Raw genomic sequence first — 19704 nt, forward strand, 5'->3', positions numbered from 1 at the left:
GTGCGGCGGCAAGTTGACGAAAGGAGTTGCGCTGGTCTCTCCAAAGGTTGGGGTGTAGGATGGTTGACCGGGCGACCGGAGTGTGCCAGCTCTGGCTTGGAGAGTTAAGACAGGTGGCTTGGTGGCAAGAGCAGACCGGGCAGCGGGGCGTAGAACTCGGGCCCGTAGCCCGACTGCTCTCGTCCTGCATACAGGCACAGAAGCTCGAACGCCGGCCTCGGGCAGCGGGCGGCACGACAGACGGGGGCAGCGTTCTGGCCGGGCAGCTGGCGTAGCACTCGGGCCCATAGCCCAACTGGTCTCGTCCTGCCCACGGGCGCAGAAGCTCACCGGCCTTGAGCAGCTGGCGGCACGCTCGGGTAGATGGGCGACGCACAGGAACGGGCTGGCAGGAGGCCCCGGTCGGGTGAAGTCCTGGTGGCTTGGGTCCGGAACCCGACGGCCCGTCTTCAACTCCCGGTCCGGTGGTTGACCTCCTCCTGGCGTCGCTTCCTGGAACTCTCCCGGCGTCTCCCCTGCGTCTCCACGCTTTTTCTTCTCTCTGGCCGATTAGGCATTCTCCGATTGGCTGCCTGACGCCCCGTGGTCTTTTATAATTGGTTGGCTTTTCTTCTTTTAGTTGTTTTTCTTGCACCGCGCGATCACGTGCCGGGCGCTCTTCGGCGTTGTCGTTTTTCTCCTTCCAGCACGGAATTCGGCTCGGCGCGTGCACTCCTTGTCGTCTGCTCCTGACCGTCCCGACCACCGCACCATGTTGCGCACCGCACATCACATAAGCCCCCTTTTTTAACAAGTTTTTCTGAAGAAAAACTGCCGCTCAGTGCGTGACATAGTTCATGCATGCTCGGAACACTACAGTCATGGTCCGTTCACAAGAACTCACTGTATGGTTCCATGGCACTGTTCACTGAGAATACAGAAAAAAAAACATTAAAGGGAAGACACTAATTCAAAGAAAGCACAACAAGTGAAAAGGAAAAAAAAACTAGCACCAAAGACTAATAGCATGGCATTGTGATGACACAAGCTTGCTATGGTAACGGTAACATCAAGAGGCGTAGGGTTGTAGCCCCCCCGTATTCTACTCATGTAGTCCGCCCTACGAAGTTCCGCACGTTGGCTTTCTTGAAGGTCATCGCCAAGTTTAATTGCTTCTACACCAGAGCCCTCATTTGTTGTGAAGATATGTATAGGGGTGTCCGTCTCCTCCTCCTCCACCACGATAAATGATGCTGACTGTTGGGAACTTTCCGGTTCATGCTCTTCATAGTGCTTCAGCATGTTAATATGGAACAGTTTTGTAGTATGTCCCAAGTCCAACCAGTAATCAAAGGTGCTTTTTTTCCTGTGACCAAGAAAGGCCCCTTCCAGTGCATCAACAGTTTGTTTGCCGTCGTTGGAATCAGGATGAGGGCACGGTCACCAACTTTCATTTGGCGTATCTTGCTTCCCCGGTCGTAGTAATTTTTCTGGGTCATTTTAGATCGCGAGAAGTTCTCTTGTGCCAACCGTAGTGTCTTTTCCAGACTATCTCGGAGATCCAAGACATACCCGTATGTGGTCTTGATTTCTTCGCATAGGTGGTCTCCTGTCCATAGTTCCTTAAGCAGACTGAGTGGGCCTCGGACGTGTCGACCGTAGATCAACTCGAAAGGAGGAAACCCCATGCTGGCTTGAGGCACGTCGCGATACGCAAACAAGAGGGGTGCTAGTAATCGGTCCCATGACTTTGGCTCTTCTTGGCACATCTTGCGTAGCATTTGTTTTAATGTGCCATTAAATCGCTCCACCAGACCATTACACATGGGATGGTACGGCGTCGAGCTTCGATGTTTGATAGCCAGCAAGTCATTTATCGCACTCATTAGGTCCGATGTGAAACAGGAGGCCTGATCGCACAGTATCTCACGTGGAAATCCAATGTGAGAAAACATTTCTATCAGTCCTTCGGGCACTGTAGCCGAATCGATCGACGGCAAAGCTATCGCATCTGGATATCGTGTAGCGAAGTCCACCAGGGTCAGTATGTATCGGTTACCCTTATTTGACGTAGGCTTTAAGGGTCCAATTATGTCCACCGCCACTCTTTGAAATCGAGTGTCTATTAAAAGCACGCGACCAAGAGGTGCATTGCCCACCTTGCTCTTAGGATACGTTCGCTGGCAAGTGTCGCAAGAGCGTATGTATCTTCTCACTGCTTCTTGGACTCCTAGCCAGTAGAAGGATACCAGAACACGATCTATCGTTCTCTTCATTCCTTGGTGCCGTGCCATCAGACTTTCGTGCGCCAAAGTGAGCACTGACATGACATGACAAGAACTTTATTTGAGTCCTGAGGGACTGAGACCTCGGGGAGCCAAACCGAAGGCTCCCGAAGATCAAGTCGGTGGCTACGCCCACGATGGAACCGGGAGATCAAGTCCCGCGGCAATGTCGTGGGCCCTCTGGACAGCCTGGAGTTGAATGTTGAGATTGCTGCTCTTGAGAGAGTCCTGCCATTGTTCTTTCGTGATGGGTGGAGAGGCGTTAAGGGCTGGGCACAGCCAGAGCATGTGGTCAAAGGAGCATGAGTCATGACCACATTTGGGGCACGACTGTGAGTGTTCAGGATCTATCCTGTGAAGAGACCGAGGAGTGGGATATGTACGGGTTTGCAGGAGTCTTAGTGTGGTAGCCTGGGGTTTGTTCAATTTGGGGTGAGGGGGTGGAAATGTCCTCCTGCCTAGTCGATAATGGGAAACAATTTCGTGGAATGTACTTAATGGATCTTTGTGGATGTTGACCTCGTTCCAAGCCTGGCTACCCGCGACAGCGCGGTGCGTGAAATCGCGCGCTCTCCGGTAGGTCTGCTCGTTAGGATTACATCGAAGCGGGTTAATTGAGCTATCTAGATGGGCTGGGAACCACGAGATTTGGTATCCTCCTTCGGTACTCTCCCTAGTCCTTTGAAGTGCTTTGATCACAATACTGTACGCTTGTTCAGATATGAGGGCGGACGAGAAGGATCTAACCGCTGTGCGCGAGTCCGAGAAGATGATAGCGGGAACTTTTGAGCCGTGAAAAGCCAGAGCGAATGCCGCTTCCTCCGCCACATGGGCAAACTTAGTATAAACAGAGGCTGCATTGACCAGGTTGCCTGCCGCGTCTACCACCGAGACAGCGAACTTATCCCCACTGCCATATCTGGCAGCATCGACAAAGAGGGCATCTAGCTTCTGCTGATTGATCTTTTTAAGGATGGACTTGGCTCTCGCGAATCTTCTTCCCTGATTATGCACTGGGTGGATGTTTCGCGGGACGGGGTCAACCATGATGCGAGCTCTGGTTTCCCGGGTCAAGCTAACTTTGGTCGCCGGTTCATGTCTGGGTTGGATTCCTGCTTTTTCTAGAATCTTAATCCCTGGCTTAGTGGATGAAAGTCTCATTATCTGAGCCGCTGTGTGAGCTTCTATTAGCTCATCGATGGTGTTATGGAGTCCTAGCTCCAGCAGCTTCTCAGTGCTTGTGGACTGCGGAAGGCCGAGCACGCGCTTGAGGCCGGTTCTGATTAGGGAGTCGAGCTTGGCCTTTTCCGCTTTACCCCAATTAAGGTACGGCGCGATGTAGGTGACATGACTCAGGAAGAATGCCTGATAAGCTCTGAGCAAATTGTCCTCTTTAAGACCGCCTCTCCGATTTGAGACGCGGGCTACAAGTCTTAGGACATTACTAGCCTGTCCAGTGAGCCTGTTGAGGGCCGTCGAGTTACAGCCCTTGGCATCAATGAGGAGACCTAGTATATTGACTGAGTCCTTTCTCGGTATGGGATGCCCATTTTTAGCTCGAATTTCTACCGGCAGAGTTTCCAGAGGCGCAAGATTTCTGACCCCCTGTCTGGACTGGCGGTATAACAGTAGTTCTGATTTAGCGGGGGAGAGTTCAAGGCCCGTGTTTGAAAGAAAATCTTCGGTAGCCTCCAACGCGCTTTGTAACGAGTGTTCGAGCATGGCTAGCGATCCGCTCGGCGCCCAGATCGTAATATCGTCCGCATAAATGGCGTGACCCACGTTCGGGATTGCAGCGAGGCGAGTGGAGAGTTTGTGCATGGCTATATTAAATAAGAGTGGGGAGAGGACCGAGCCCTGCGGGGTGCCGCAGGTGCCTAGTTCGTATGGTCCTCCCGTGACCATGCCTAGTCGGAGGTGCGCCTTGCGATCCGCGAGGAAGGATCTGGTGTAATCATGAAACCGCTGGCCCAGGTTGAGAGACGAAATCTCTGTCAGGATGTGTTTATGCGCGACCCTGTCGAAGGCCTTGGAGAGGTCCAGTGCGAGGATCCCTCTCACGTCGCGAGTAGGGTTATTAAAGATTGCTTTCTTAAGCAAAAGCATAGAGTCCTGCGTGGACAACGCCTGTCTAAAGCCGATTAGGTTGTGTCTAAAGAGCTCCTTGTTTTCAATATGTTCAGTGATCCTGTTATGTATCACGTGCTCCGCAACCTTGGCGATGCATGATGTAAGGGAAATAGGCCGCAGATTATTTATATGTGGAGGTTTTCCTGGTTTGGGTATGAGTACCACTTTTGCGGTTTTCCTGTCCACTTTTCCATACCTCATTTATTTTGGCCGTGACTATCTCGATTGCCCTATCGTCTAGGTTCCTGAGGAGTTTGTTCGTGATTCCATCAGGTCCCGGGGCTGATCTGCCATTTAGATTGAAGAGAACGTGTCTGATCTCTGACACGGTGAAAGGTTCGTCTAGATCAGGTGCCGAGAATCCCATGTAGTTCACACGCTCTACCGGGCGATCCGCGTCTTCGGCGAGGGGGAGATAAGTACGTGCTAAGTTGTTGGCTAATTCCCTGTCGGTGAGACCGATTGCGGTTTGCTTTTTAATGAGCCTATCCGTTGCAAGGCTAAGGGTGTCCTTAGACTGTTTATCGTTGAGGAGACTTTTAAGTAAGCTCCATTTGCTACCTCTTCGCATACGCCCGTCCGTTTCGGTACACGTTTCGTCCCATTGCTGCCGGGAGAGCTGGGCCGAATAGGTTTCAATCTCCTTGTTAAGAAGCGCGATTTTCGATCTGAGTCTACGATTAAGCTTTTGGGTCTTCCACCTGGCTGAGAGGGCGTGTTTAGCCTCCAGAAGGTGAGCAAGTCTCGAGTCCATTTTAGGAACTTCAACATCCGTAATGATTTCTTTGGTTGCTCCTTTAACCGCCTTGTTCAGATTATCTAGCAGATCTGAATACGTTTCGTCTGGCGGGACTGTCTCATTTCTGATTTTTCGAAACAGGTCCCAGTCCACATACTCATATCTCGCGGGTGGTCTGGGTTTGACACGCAACAGAATTTCAAGTATGTAATGGTCACTGCCTAGCCCCTCCTGGAGGTTGTCCCACGTGCCCTCGATACCTCGGAGGAAGGTGAGATCGGGAGTCGTATCTCGACTGACCGAATTACCGGATCTGGTGGGGAGCCTTGGGTCTGTGAGGAGTATTAAGCCGAGCTCTGCAGCGTTGAAGGCCAAGTTCGTCCCTTTTGCACTTCTGTAACTGTACCCCCATTCCGTATTGGGTGCGTTAAAGTCACCCGCAACAACGAGAGGCGCGGTTCTCGCCGCCCTAGACGTGGTGCCTAGTAATGTTTTAAAGTCTCTTTTCCTGTCCGATGGTGCGCTGTACACGTTGAGAATGAAAATTTTAGAATTGATTGTTCTGTTGGGTACGATCTCTATTAACTGGGCCTCGAGGCCCGCTTTGTATGCGCGGACCTCGTGCTCAACGAACAAGATGTTTTTTCTGATTAGGGTAGCGATACCTCTGCCCTTTTCTCTCCTGTATGCTACCGTGCGGTACCCCGAGAGGGAAATTTCAGCTGTACATAGCGTTTGCTGTAACAATGTAACTTGCGGCTTGTCCGCAATAGACGTGTCCGCAATACGTGAGCACTTGCCCACGTAATCTTTGGGGTACTACCACTTGTTGGGTCGTTTTGCCCGAGGGTAGCCGGCAATGACGATACAGCACTCCCTTTACTACTTCGAATGAGTAGGATGTTAATCTGTTGCCTTGGAACACTTCACTAACTTTGTTCCTGCAAGACTTTAAGGTCTTATCTTCGTTCTGCGCCGTGGTAAGATCCTTCCTGGTTATATTCAAGGGGCTGATATCGACCCTGGATGTGTTCGGCTGTTGGTCTCTGCTCTTGATGCCGACCAGCAAAGCATGCGGGTAATGGTCTTCTCCCTTGGTTCTTTTCCCACTTGCTATACAAGTTTGGATGGTCTTCTTCAGCCTTTCTGTCCAGGTTTTATCTGGATTATGAGCTTCTCGTGATCCTGGTACATTTCAGATAATAACATCATATAAAGGAGCTGTCATACACTTGACAATTGATGTACCAGAAAAATAAGATGAATGAATTCCAACCTTAGCCTCGGGAACTTCAATGCTGCTGCCATCCACCAGGACAAGCTTAGCGGTGGTACCTGTCAGAGCCTTGTCTGGTACGAGGCAACGATGCACGACCAGCGTATTTCTTCCCGTATCTCGCAAGACTGACGTGGTCTGTCCGAAGATGACGCCCTGTAGCACTGGCATCTTGCGTGCTACAGTCCTTGTGTGGGTCTTCACCGTGCTAGCTATGTCTTCCAGGCGCTCTTCTAGCGACAATAGGCAAGACGTCTTCCTTGGTGGACCGTTTTCCTTGGTGCAGGCTTTGACATCATGCCCGGGTTTACGGCAATATCCGCAGTACGGTTGCCTCAGCTTAGATCGGCAGTCCAATGCCCCGTGACCCAGTTTTCCATATACGAAGCATCGCATTGGAACTATCTCGGATGAGCTTCCGTCTTTCTCCGTAGGGTTAATACCTTCCGATTTCTGCCGGAACACTAATAAATTGGGCTGTCTCTGAGCCTCTAAAACATTATCAGCAGCTTCGGCCATGTCATCTAGCTGGCAGTAGCTCTTCTCACGCAGGAAGAGTCCTAACCGATGACAGTTCAGAAACTGCTCTGCCACCACTAGGTTGCGAAGTGCCAAATACTCCTTTTCGGTTTTGGACATTTCCACCCACCGATCAAAGGAACTCAGTAGCCTAGTTGCGTACTGCTTTCCAGTTTCGCCATCTTGAGGTTTGCTCTGTCGGAACTTCTCCAGGTAGCCTTCCGCCGTAAAACGAAAACGCTGGAGCAACGCCAACTTGGCTTTGTCGTAGTCGAGGCAGTCTTCCGGAGACAGATGTCCAAAAACTTTCAGAGCTTCTCCGCTCAAGCATAAGTCCCGGCTTTCATTGAATCCCGGTATCAAATTGTGAGGATTCATGCTGAATGGTGCACTCCATCCAGGCCCTCTGTCAGCTGTTCTTGCAGCATCTGTTGCCGCCATTTGAAGGCGCAACTGAAGCGTTTGCTCCTCCAATTCTAGCTGCTGTTGGCTCGTCTCACCACGATTAGCGTCCTGTCGCGGACGCCAATTTGTGATGCCTAAATATGGGGACAAAGGTTCGTGCACTCAAAGGTTCTGACGGTTCTCTTAGGCGGAGCCTCCGAGAACCCAATTGAGGACAAAGCCGTTGGTTTCGTCTCACCACGATTGCCCTCGGCTTCTGCGACTTTAAGCCCTAACTGTAAATTCTTCCCCTCTAATACGAGCTCCTCCTTTTTGGCCTTGCGCTCCGCTGCCCGCTCTTCTCGTGCACGCACTTCCTGCTCATTCAACCATGCCCTCGACTCCGCACCTTCAAGCCCCATGCGTTTGGCTAAGGCTAACAAGTCTCATGTGCTCGCCATAGTTCTTAGCCGTTAGAATAAAAAAAATCCAAACGAACGGCTTTGTCCTGTCGTGGACGCCAATTTGTGATGCCCAATTGGGGACAAAGGTTCGTGCACTCAAACGTTCTGACGGTTCTCTTTGGCGGAGCCTCCGAGAACCCAATTGAGGACAAAGCCGTTGGTTTCGTACACACACACAATCTTTTAATGGAACTAAGAAAGGCTTAAAATAATGTTACGTGTAGCTGGAGCCCAATACTATATACAATATATTTACAGGGAAGCTGACGGAAGGCCAAAATGGTGACGCTATATCAAGCGGGCCCACATCGTCTTCTTCCTCCTCAGTGCAGCCTCACTGTGGCGGCTGTTCCGTAGCATCACCCCCGACGGCAGAAGCACCGTCCCGGTGCTTAATCTACACATCCGTGGTGAAAGGTGTCTGGTATCGCTTTAGTCTCGCCACGTGAACGATGTCACTTGCAGCCGACGATGACGCTGACAGGTCGGCGGGGATGACTTCATACGTGACATCGGTCACTTGTCGCACCACACGGTATGGGCCAGTGTAGCGCGACAGCAGCTTTTCTGAAAGGCCCACACGTCGAATGGGTGACCAGAGAAGCACCAGAGAATCCGGAGTAAACTGCACGTCACAATGGTGGCAATCATAGAGGCATCTCTGATGCTCCTGTGAGGCCTCGAGACGGGTGCGGGCGAGCTGGCGCGCGTGGTCGGCGTGTGCGATTGCGTCGCGGGCGTATTCAGTGGTTGAACGTGTGGCCGAGGGCAACAAAGTGTCCAAGGACAACACGGGTTCTCGGCCTTATAGGAGATAGAATGGTGAATAGCCGGCGGTGTCGTGACGTGATGAATTATACGCGAACGTCACATATGGTAAGTGAGGATTCCAGTCGTGGTGGTCGGTTGCAACGTACTTTGAAAGCATGTCCGTGATGGTCCGGTTGAGGCGCTTTGTGAGGCCGTTGGTCTGTGGGTGGTAGGACGTGCTGAACTTGTGCTTTATCGAGCAGGAGCGGAGGATGTGCTCGACGACTGCTGACAGAAAGCTGCGGCCACGGTCAGTGAGTAATTGACGCGGAGCACCGTGCACTAAAATGATGTCATAGAGCAGAAAGTCAGCAACGCCAGTAGCACAACTTGTCGGATGAGCTCTGGTGATTGCGTACCGCGTAGCAGAATCAGTAGCGACGGCGACCCATTTATTTCCGGAGCCCGAGAGAGGAAACGGTTCAAGAAGGTCTAGACCAACACGGAAAAAGGGTTCGGGTGGGATGTCGATCGGCTGGAGACATCCAGCTGGAGGTGTGGAGGGTTCTTCCGGCGCTGACAGGGCTCACAAGCGGCAACGTAGCGCTGCACAGGGCGGGCAAGACCCGGCCAAAAGAATCGACGGCGTACACGGTCGTATGTGCGCGAGACGCCCAAGTGTCCAGCCAAGGGAGTGTCGTGAAGTTGTTGGAGGACAGTCGAACGCAGGTGTGATGGAATTACGAGCAGAAGGTCAAGGCCGTGTGGATCAAGATTGCGACGGTATAATGTCCTCTCCTTAAGGAGAAACATCCGGGGAGAGGCGTCGCCAGGCGTTGACTCCAGATGGTCGATGAGGGCTCGCAATTAAGGATCGCAGCGTTGCTCGTTGCCGATTTCAAGCAACTGGGAGACAGAAAACGCAAGCGATGGCGTCCGCATCAGCCGGTTCGTCGACGGGGTAGCGGGACAAACAATCGGCATCCTGGTGCAAGCGTCCTGTCTTATATACCACGGAGAAGGTATATTCTTGCAAGCGTAATGCCCAGCGAGTGAGTCGTCCCGTGGGGTCCTTGAGTGAGGATAGCCAGCAGAGCGCGTGGTGATCAGTGATGACACAGAAGGGGTGTCCGTACAAGTATGGACGAAACTTCGCAACCGCCCACACAAGAGCGAGGCACTCGCGCTCTGTGATTGAATAATTGCGCTCGACGGGTGATAGAAGTCGGCTGGCATACGCTATAACGCGGTCATGTCCACACTGGCGCTGTGCTAACACTGCTCCTATGCCGTGACCACTGGCATCAGTTCGCACTTCCGTTGAGGCAGACGGGTCAAAGTGGGCCAAAATTGGAGGCGTGGTAAGGAGAGTAGTGAGCTGCAAAAAGATGCGGCATGGTCAGGTCCCCAAGAAAATGGGGCGTCTTTTTTCAAGAGGTCGCTAAGGGGTCGTGCGATAGTCGCAAAATCCTTCACAAAGCGTCGGAAATATGAGCACAGCCCTACGAAACTACGAACTTTCTTGGTAGACTTCGGAACAGGAAAGTTCGTAACGGCGTGAATTTTGTCCGGATCAGGTCGCACGCCTCTGGCGTCCACGAGGGGTCCAAGGACGGTGATTTGGCGGCGAGCGAAGTGACATTTTGATGAGTTCAACTGGAGACCAGCACGGCGAAACACGTCAAGAATCGCTGAAAGACGGTCTAGATGCGTGTCAAATGTGGGCGAATAAACGATGACGTCGTCCAGATAGCACAAACAGGTGGATCACTTGAATCCCTGAAGCAGAGTCCATCATTCGTTCGAAGGTGGCGGGCGCGTTACAGAGACCGAAAGGCATCACCTGGAACTGATAAAGGCCGTCAGGGGTAATAAATGCAGTCTTCTCTCGGTCCATGTCGTCGACGGATATTTGCCAGTAGCCGGACCGTAAGTCGACAGAAGAAAAATAGGTGGCACTGTACAAGCAGTCTAGAGCGTCATCAATACGTGGCAAAGGGTACACGTCCTTTTTTGTTATTTTGTTCGGATGGCGATAATCTACACAAAAACGCCACGTTCCATCCTTCTTTTTGACAAGTACGACGGGAGAAGCCGAGGGACTACAGGAAGGCTCGATAATGTCCTTTGCAAGCATCTTTTTGACTTCCTGTTGGATAACAGCTCGTAAGGACGCAGAAACACGATATGGATGTCGGTGAATAGGGTTCGCATCGCCAGCATTTATGCGATGGGTCACGACGGACGTTTGACCTAAGGGTCGATTGTCAAAGTAGAAAATGTCGCGATAGTCGTCAAGAACACGGCAAAGGGCTTCAGCTTGAACAGGTGTAAGGTCAGAGGAAACCATCTTCTCAATGTCGACGTCAGTACCGTGCGATGACGTCACGGTATGGGTTGAGCTGTGACGATCTTCCACTGTGAATGGCTCGATCTCATCATCCTGCAAAGCTCTAATTATAGCCAATGAAATCCCCTGAGGCAGAACTTGCGCGGTTAGTGCGAAATTGACAAGGGGAAGGCAGGTGCGGTTGCCAGTAATCGTCAGCACAGTGTGCGGTACGGTAACATCATGTGTAAGTATAACTGCCGGAATTAGTGCGACCATGTAAATACCATCAGGTACAGCTGGTGAGGACAAGTCGACGTGTGTCACAGATTGAGGCGGTAGGCGAATAAAATCCATGCAGCTCAAACGGCTTGGAGGCAGGTCCACAGGGTCGGCAAGAAGAGGCAAGTCAAGGCGAAGTGAGCCGGCCGAACAGTCAGTGAGGGCTGAATGATTAGCAAGGAAATCCAGACCGAGAATGAGGTCGTGAGGGCAATGCTCGATGACGGTGAAGAGAATGACGGTTTGTCTCCCAGCAATAGTGAGTGGGGCAGAGCGCATGCCAACAATAGCGACAGTCCCTCCGTCGGCGACTTGTACAAATCGATTCGGGGCGGTCGTCAGAACTTTCTTGAGCCGACGGCGAAGAGCAGCACTCATAATGGACACATGCGCCCCAGTGTCAATCAACGCTCACACAGGAACATTGTCGACGACTACGTCCAAAAGATTCTTGTTCGTGGGAAAGGTGAAGCGAGGATTTCATGCCAATGTCGTCTTTGCAGCTTCACCTTCAGAAGCTGCACTGTCTAGTTTTCCGTTCGGGGGTGCGGCGAGTAGGTCGGAGAAGGAGCACGGCCTGACGGGGGCGAATGAGATTGACGATGGGAGGGAGAAGGCGAGCGGCAGTAGCGAGGTCGTGTCAGAGGTGTCGCAGTGTCAGATGATGGAGCGGGCATAGAAGGGGCGAAGGAAAAGGACGCGCTAGAGGGGCGAGGGTGGTAATCAGGAGAATAGCGCATCGGAGAAGTCCAGCGGCTGCGGTAGTGGCGAGCGACATGTCCAATGCGTCGGCAATTAAAACAGATCGGCCTGTCGTCCACTGTTCGCCATTCGGAGGAGGGGTTGTGCTTTCTGTAAGAGGAGTAAGAAGAGCGCGGTGGGGACGTGCGAGGAGAAAGAGCTTCCGAGCGTATGGAACGAGTGGATTGCAGGCCGACGTTGGACAACTCTTGACGGACGACGGCCTGGATCAAAGAGATTGTCACCGGAGAATGATCAGGTGACAAGAATGAAGGGGCTGCCGGTTGTGCCGCTTCGACCTCACGACGAATGATGCGGGTCACGTTGTCACACCGCGACGGCTGGTGGAAGAGGTCGTCACAGGATGACGTAGCAGCTGTGTTGGGAAGTTGCGTGATGTGCTGGGATACCCGGCGGCTTTTAGCATGCTCGAGACGGCGGCACTCTTTGAGGATGGTATCGGTGCTGGTGACGTTCGTAAACACCAGTAAATTGAAGGCATCTTCAGCAATGCCTTTGAGGACGTGATTAACCTTATCGTCCTCAGACATGGTCAGGTCAGCCTTGGCACAAAGGGCCAAGACGTTGAGAATGTACGACACGTAGGACTCGGTCGACGTCTGTACACGTGTGGCAAGGGCTTTCTTGGCATTGACTTGGCGACCGAACGGATTGCCAAAAAGGTCGCGGAGCTGCTCTTTGAAGAGATCCCAGCTCGAGATCTCCTCTTCATGAGTCTGGAACCATGCAAGTGGAGCTCCGTCGAGGTAGAAAAGAATGTTCGCAAGCATAACAGTCGGATCCCACCTGTGACTGGTGCTGACACGTTCGTATAAGCGGAGCCAGTCGTCAACATCAGGACTGCCGACTCCGTTGAAAACACCAGGATCTCGAGGGGGGGAAACGGCGACGTAGGTCGGGGCTGCAGGTGGAGACGGTTGCGTAGATGAAGTGCCGCCAGCTGATGCCGAAGTTGCACTGTCTTCGTTGCGACTGCTGCGAAGCTCCATGACGGGTACGGGGAACGTCCACCTCCACGAAAATAATGTTACGTGTAGCTGGAGCCCAATACTATATACATTATATTTACAGGGAAGCTGACGGAAGGCCAAAATGGCGACGCTATATCAAGCGGGCCCACGTCGTCTTCTTACTCCTCAGTGCAGCCTCACTGTGGCGGCTGTTCCGTAGCAATAAATAGAAGAAAATAGAAAACATAAAAGAAACTCTCAAATAGACATCCCGGCAGTAAGAAACACACTTGGGGCTATATGAAGTTAACTAGTGCGCGAGTCCGGGCTTGCCAAGACGGCAGGGACGCATAACAGTCTCGATGCGGAGGCGCGGCGGCAAGTTGACAAAAGGAGTTGCGCCGGTCTCACCAAAGGTCGGGGTGTGGGATGGTTGACCGGGCGACCGGAGCGCACCAGCTCTGGCTTGGAGAGTTAAGACATGTGGCTTAGTAGCAAGAGGAGACGGCGGTGGCGTTCTGGCCGGGCAGCTGAGCGTAGAACTCGGGCACAGAAGCTCGAACGCCGGCCTCGGGCAGCAGGCGGCACGATAGACAGGGGCGGCGTTCTGGCCGGGCAGCTGGCATAGAACTCGGGCCCGTAGCCCGACTGGTCTCGTCCTTCTCACGGGCGCAGAAGCTCACCGGCCTTGAGCAGCTGGCGGCACGCTCGGGTAGATGGGCGACGCACAGGAACGGGCTGGCAGGAGGCCCCGGTCGGGTGAAGTCCTGGTGGCTCGGGTCTGGAACCCGACGGCCCGTCTTAAACTCCTGGTCCGGTGGTTGACCTCCTCCTGGCGTCGCTTCCTGGAACTCTCCCGGCGTCTCCCCTGCGTCTCCACGCTTTTTCTTCTCTCTGGCCGATTAGGCATTCTCCGATTGGCGGCCTGACGCCCTGTGGTCTTTCCTAATTGGTTGGCTTTTCTTCTTTTAGTTGTTTTTCTTGCGCCGCGCGTTCACGTGCTGGACGCTCTTCGACATTGTCGTTTTTCTTCTTCCAGCACGGAATTTGGCTCGGCGCGCGCACTCCTTGTTGTCTGCTCCTGACCGTCTCGACCACCGCACCATGTCTAGCGCCACACATCACACCGTGACAGTGACATTATGTTTTACTGAATATCAATGAACTTCTCTGTTCAAGAGTGGGCCTGTGTTTTATGACAATCTTTTATTGCGCAGAAGGTTTTTCTTTTCAGTTTTCCTCTAAAATAGAGAAGGGCTTTTCTTTTTTAGGTTTGGTTATAGTAAGGCCAATCTGTGCGAGAGATGAAAGTGCGCACTGTGTATCATTTGACACGCGTGCCACGCGCTTAGCCATCATTGGTGCGACATTAGCACCAACAATAACAGCAGGTACCTTTTCATTGTCAGGTTTGGTGTTGTGCTTGACGAAGCAGTGCTGATTAGGCCTAATGGCCCAGGCAGTGTGGCCATGACGAAAATTCACTGTTGGCGAATGCGGTAACTTGCCTAAAGCCTTCGCGGAATGCTTGCTACATAAAGGTCATGTGGATTTCTCATAAGCTATTAATCCTTACATTGTGTGTATGAGTTAAATTGACTGCGTTTGAAGCGGTGTCAAGTTCGTCGCCCCATACGTAACACAATCTGTGTGCCTTCCGGCGGCTAATCGCCTAATCCTTGAGGATGCTTTTGCACTTTTCAAAATATCCACTGCTCTTCTGTTGCTGTTTCCTCTGTTCGTGTCATGTTATCGTTCCGATCGGTCCTGTAATCTGCCGCATTGACTTAGCAGCTATGGTGTTGCGCTGCTAAGCACAAGGTCACGGGATCAAATCCCAGTCGTAGCGGCCACATTTCGATGGGGCAGAATGCAAAAATGCGCATGTCTCGTGCATCATGGACACGTTAAAGATCCCCTGGTGTTAAAAATTAATCCGCAGCCCCCCAGTATGGCATGCCTGATAATCAAGTCATGGTTTTGGCACGTAAAATCCCAGAAGTCAGTTCAATTCTATCGGTGCTGTAAACCTGGATGAACCTTGTACTGACAGAGGCGGCCCCAGCCGAAGCAACGAAGTTCTGTGAATGTGGGTGTTTGGGCGCTGTGTATGCGATCCCTGCATTGGGCCGATGTTGTGGTGGGCTCTGTGCTCCTTGTGTGCCGAGAACAACAGTGAGGCACAGGCTTGCAAGGCGTCGAGCGCGCAAGAAGCTCCATGACGCATGCGGCTGTGGCACTGTGCAGGTCTCAACACTGAATATACCAAATGTTTGAAAAATCCAATAGTGTATGTTCGGTTCGTAAATCCAATCATTGGAACGCTCACTATTCGATTCGGTTATATGTGTTTGCTCACCCCTAGTTTCTACAGAAGAGTGTTACAATAAACAATATTTGGCAGCAGTACGCTGATTAATGGTTTCGCATGAAACTTGTTCTTTTTTTTTTGTGTGTGTATGATGACTGCTCAACTCTGCATTGTGAATTCTAAACCACGCGACAAGCGGGGAGGGAGATGTGCAAAAGCCTGCATTTGTGCAGTGTAGAATGAAATAGATTGTGTTTGTTCTTCTTGGAATGCAGAATATGGCCTGCCTTCTTTGAAGGAGAGCCATGCTTGATGGCATGTCCTTGCCCTTGACTGCAGCGAGACACTCTACTGAGCTGAAGACACTCTGCTACAGTAATAAATGTCGCCTTGCTCCCTACTTGCTGTTGTCCTTATGTCATCGGGTGTGCGGGAAGTACAAAGAGGCTTTTTTGAACTTGCATCATGCGAGTGATGCACATAAAGATGCATGCATGGAGCACTCAAAATCTACTGTGAGAAATAAAAATGGAGAGAAGCGAGGTCAGGCAGTCCCCTTTGTGGTTGCAGAGCTGCCTGCGGGACTGCATGGAGAAGCTGGTGCACCAGCAACAGTGCTGGGATGCTGCTTTGCTTTGCCTGCTGGAGGCCCTGCTGTCGTACGTGGAGAGGGGGCCAGCCCCGGCCTGTGTGTGGCTGCTGGGTGCCTTGCCACAGGAGCTCGATGACCGCCTGCTCACCACCCTTCGAGCAGCTCTCGTGAGTATGGTGGACCTCTCGATGCCTGGAGGAACTCATGAGACTGTATCATGAGACTGTATTGGGCCAACGTTGGCATTCTATGGATTCATGGTCTGATGTTTGCTGCACCCAGACGTCATAATCACTAACAACAGTTTTCTTAACCATTGCTGGTTGTCACATATTGGCATGCAGCCAGCTACAATGGCATAATTATTATTGCTAGTCTTTTCATTGGTTGTGCCATCTATTGTTGGCCTTTTCGCTGGGTGGGTCATAATTTCTGGCCTTTTCATTGGCTGTGCCATTTATTACGTCCTAGTGTCTTCATGCATGCATAAAAATGCTTGCTGCCAATACTTCTGCCTCTAGCCAACAAACAACGATTTTCAGTAAAGCAAAATGTTAAATGTTTTATTCCACATATCTGTATGTATATATACGTAATATAATGGGATTTATTTATACATGTTGTAAGGCCATGAAAACAGTCCAAACTCAAGAACGTCAGCCATTCTATTATGCCTGCTGGGCTGGTACCACCATACTGCTCGTTTTGCCTTCAGCGTCCACCGAATAATGTTTGTTTCTCATCACAATATATTCCTCCTTCGAAAGGAACCAATTGAGTTTTTTTTTTTTTTCCAGTTATCCAGTTGGTCGCAAATGACAACTGCATAGAAATGATACTAATGTCACGAAACCACATTATAAGGGTATGAAGCTCGAATAAGGCAAAAATTAGAAAAAAAAAGGATATGTCTCCTTGTTAGCAGTAATTTGAATTTTCATTTTATTGACACCCAGTGGCGTTCTCCAAATTCTCACTTGGCAGCCACATATTGCCCACTTCCTATTAACAAAAATTGCAAGCTCTTTCACTAGTGTTCAAAAGTAAATCACAAACGACCTCATTGGTCAAAGGCACAATTGACCAGATTCAGTTCCTTTGTGACCTTGTGAACTTTCTTGTTAACAAAGTCGTAGAACACACTGTCATAAGTGTAATGGCATTCTGTTGGGCAGTGATAAGTATTCATCAATATATGGCATGATCAGCCACTTATAGCTTCTGCATAGTTGATCCTCCTATTTATTTGAACACGGTAAACAAACATGCCAGATGGAGGATCTACTATCTGAAACTTAACATACTGTTAAAAAGTTGTGTTAATTGTTAGTGCGAGTACTAAACAGTCCCTTATTACACCACCGGCAATACTATATATCCATGTTTCAAACATGCAAACAAGCTACTCACTTAAAATAAATAAACACTTAAATAAAAAAAAAGAGCTTAAAGTAAAAGCCACACTGTGGCTGCTGTTCCGTGTCACTAGCAAAGATAAACACTTCACGACAAGAATGGAATGCCAATGAAGAAAAACTAGTCAGGGTGGTGAGTTTCTGGCTACTTCAGAGGACCTTTGAATCCTTGGGGACACCTCTGAATCAAACTTTCGGTGCCATGCATCTATGCTTGCTGGGACACCTGCAACAAATTTACAATTATATTTATTTATTTTGTAATAAAGAAGAAGAGCACAAGAACAAGGCCAGCCAGATCGTCTCTTCCATGCCTGCTGTGCAACCAGTGGGCCAGCCGGATCGCCAGTGCTTGGCATGAGTGTGAGCCGTTCGGGCAACCAGCTGTTCCTGCTCTGCGTCACCTGCCTCCTCGGTTATGAAGAGACGTTACCCTCGGAACTGTTCAGTGCACCCATTACAATTGGTGGAAGGTGCGGGGTACTCAAGAACATCTACACCCTGGAACTCCGGTCTCGAACTCTGCCTCCCGTCATGCCTGACTCTCCCCAGCCGACGTCGCCGCCACCCCCCGTTGCCTGCTCTGGCGCTGTCCCGCAACGCCATCCAGCGGTTTTCAGCGGTACAGATGAACAGGACGTCAATGACTGGTTGGCTACGTACGAACGAGTGAGCTTGCGCAATCGATGGGACGATACCGCCAAGTTAAATGCCGTCATATTCTACCTTGCGGGAGTGGCTCACCTGTGGTTTAAAAATCACGAATACGACTTTCAGTCCTGGTCCGCGTTCGAGACCAGTTTCGCTGCAGTTTTCGGTCACCCTGCCGTCCACAAGTTGCGTGCCGAGCAGCAGTTACGAGAGCGAGCGCAACAACCCGGGGAAACATTCACCTGTTATATTGAAGAGGTTCTCGACCTATGCAAATGTGTGGATGCGTCTATGCCCGAAAATGACAAATTGAAGCACATCTTGAAGGGCATCGCCGATGTCATTTTCCAAATGTTGATCGCCAAGAGCCCGCGCACCGTAGCAGAGCTCATAAACTTGTGCCAAAGCTACGACGAGTTGAGGAGGCAGCGCGAGTTGACTAGGCGCCCCTCAGTGGCTGACGAGGCCCTCTCTTCCATGACAGCCTTCTCTGATCGCTCCTCCTTGCTCACACAAATCCAAGCTTTCGTGCGGGAGGAAGTTGCACGTCAGCTTTCCCTGCTACCCTTCACTGAGCTACAGCAGCCGCTGCCGCAACAGCCTCCTACACAGCTCGCTCCTACGCTCCGGCGGGTTTTTGAAGACCAAGTTGCTGAGGCTCTACTAATGCAGCATCAGCAGTACCCTGCCGCCGCGCCACTTACTTACGCATCCGTCGCCGCGCAGCCCCCTCGTCAACCACTCGTTGCGCTACATCCTCGGCCGCCACCACCCGTTCATAGTCCCGTTCATCGACCTGCTCCTGCCTTTACTACTCCTTGGCGCACCCAAGACAACAGGCCCATATGTTATGCCTGCGGTATTCCCGGCCACGTTGCACGACTCTGCCGCTGCCGCATGCTGCACTCTGATGAGTTTGTGCAGTCACCTCCCTACGCCAACGTGCAGCCTTTCCGCGACACTTATTTTAGTCGGCAGTCGAACAGGCCACCAGCCGAGCGCTCGGTCCTTACACGTCGTTCACCTTCCCCGCGTCGCGGCTCGTTGTTTCCCATGCGTCGGCGCCCTTCACCCACGCAAGAGGAAAACTAAGCGCCGCAGTTCAGGAGGCAAGAACTGCGTCGCCATCGATCTGTACAAGTCCTCCATTGTCGCCTTCGAACATTGTTGATCTTACTGTTGACGGCGTCCCTACCGTTGCGCTTATTGATACTGGAGCAGCCGTGTCTGTCCTAAGCGAATGCCTCTCTCGCGCTTTACGAAAAGTTACGACGCCACTTTCTGGGTTTTCTCTTCGCGCAGCAAGCGCCCAGCCAGTTCAGCCTTCAGCAGCATGCACAGCTACAATTGTTATTCAGGGTGTTCTCTATATTGTGGAGTTTGTGGTTCTGCAGTCCTGTCCTCACGACATGATACTTAAGTGGGACTATCTTTCGCGAAATAACGACGTCATCAATTGTGCACGTGCTGAAGTCGAATTATCGCCTCTGTGTGACGTGCCCCTCGTCGGCGCCGCTTCTCTTCCCGCTAAGCTAGTTCTTCAAGAAGACATCGCCATACCGCTGTACTCGTTTGCCATTGTTCCCGTCTTCTGTGGCGGTCACTGAAGGCGCTGTCCTCTTGACTCCTTCAGAACTCTTCATGACCCGCAATGACGTTCCTCTGCCTTTCGCCGCGCTTGACATTTCAGCCGGTTTCAGCACCATCATTGTCTGCAATCCGCTTCCTACAGCCCTGATGGCTCTTCGCAGCGAAGCACTTGGCCATGTTCAGCCTCTTGATGACATGTTTATAACCGACGTGCCGGATGCTTCGTGTGCAGAGCTCACTGACTTCTGTGCACTTTCCACTTCTGCTCCGCCATCACCTGACTTATTCACACCTTT

The 19704-nt window shown here is 51.4% G+C and overlaps 1 protein-coding gene across 1 annotated transcript in view; it reads left to right on the top strand.

Annotated features, from left to right (window-relative positions):
- Positions 1–19704, top strand: part of LOC126523919 (uncharacterized) — a 359924-nt gene that overhangs the window by 281107 nt on the left and 59113 nt on the right. Inside the window, exon 16 of the mRNA XM_050172335.2 lies at positions 15731–15919. Within this exon, the coding sequence (XP_050028292.2) occupies positions 15731–15919 (189 nt within the window). The remainder of the gene's footprint in view (positions 1–15730; positions 15920–19704) is intronic.

This window comes from Dermacentor andersoni, chromosome 6, assembly GCF_023375885.2.
Source record: "Dermacentor andersoni chromosome 6, qqDerAnde1_hic_scaffold, whole genome shotgun sequence".
Taxonomy (NCBI): domain Eukaryota; kingdom Metazoa; phylum Arthropoda; class Arachnida; order Ixodida; family Ixodidae; genus Dermacentor; species Dermacentor andersoni.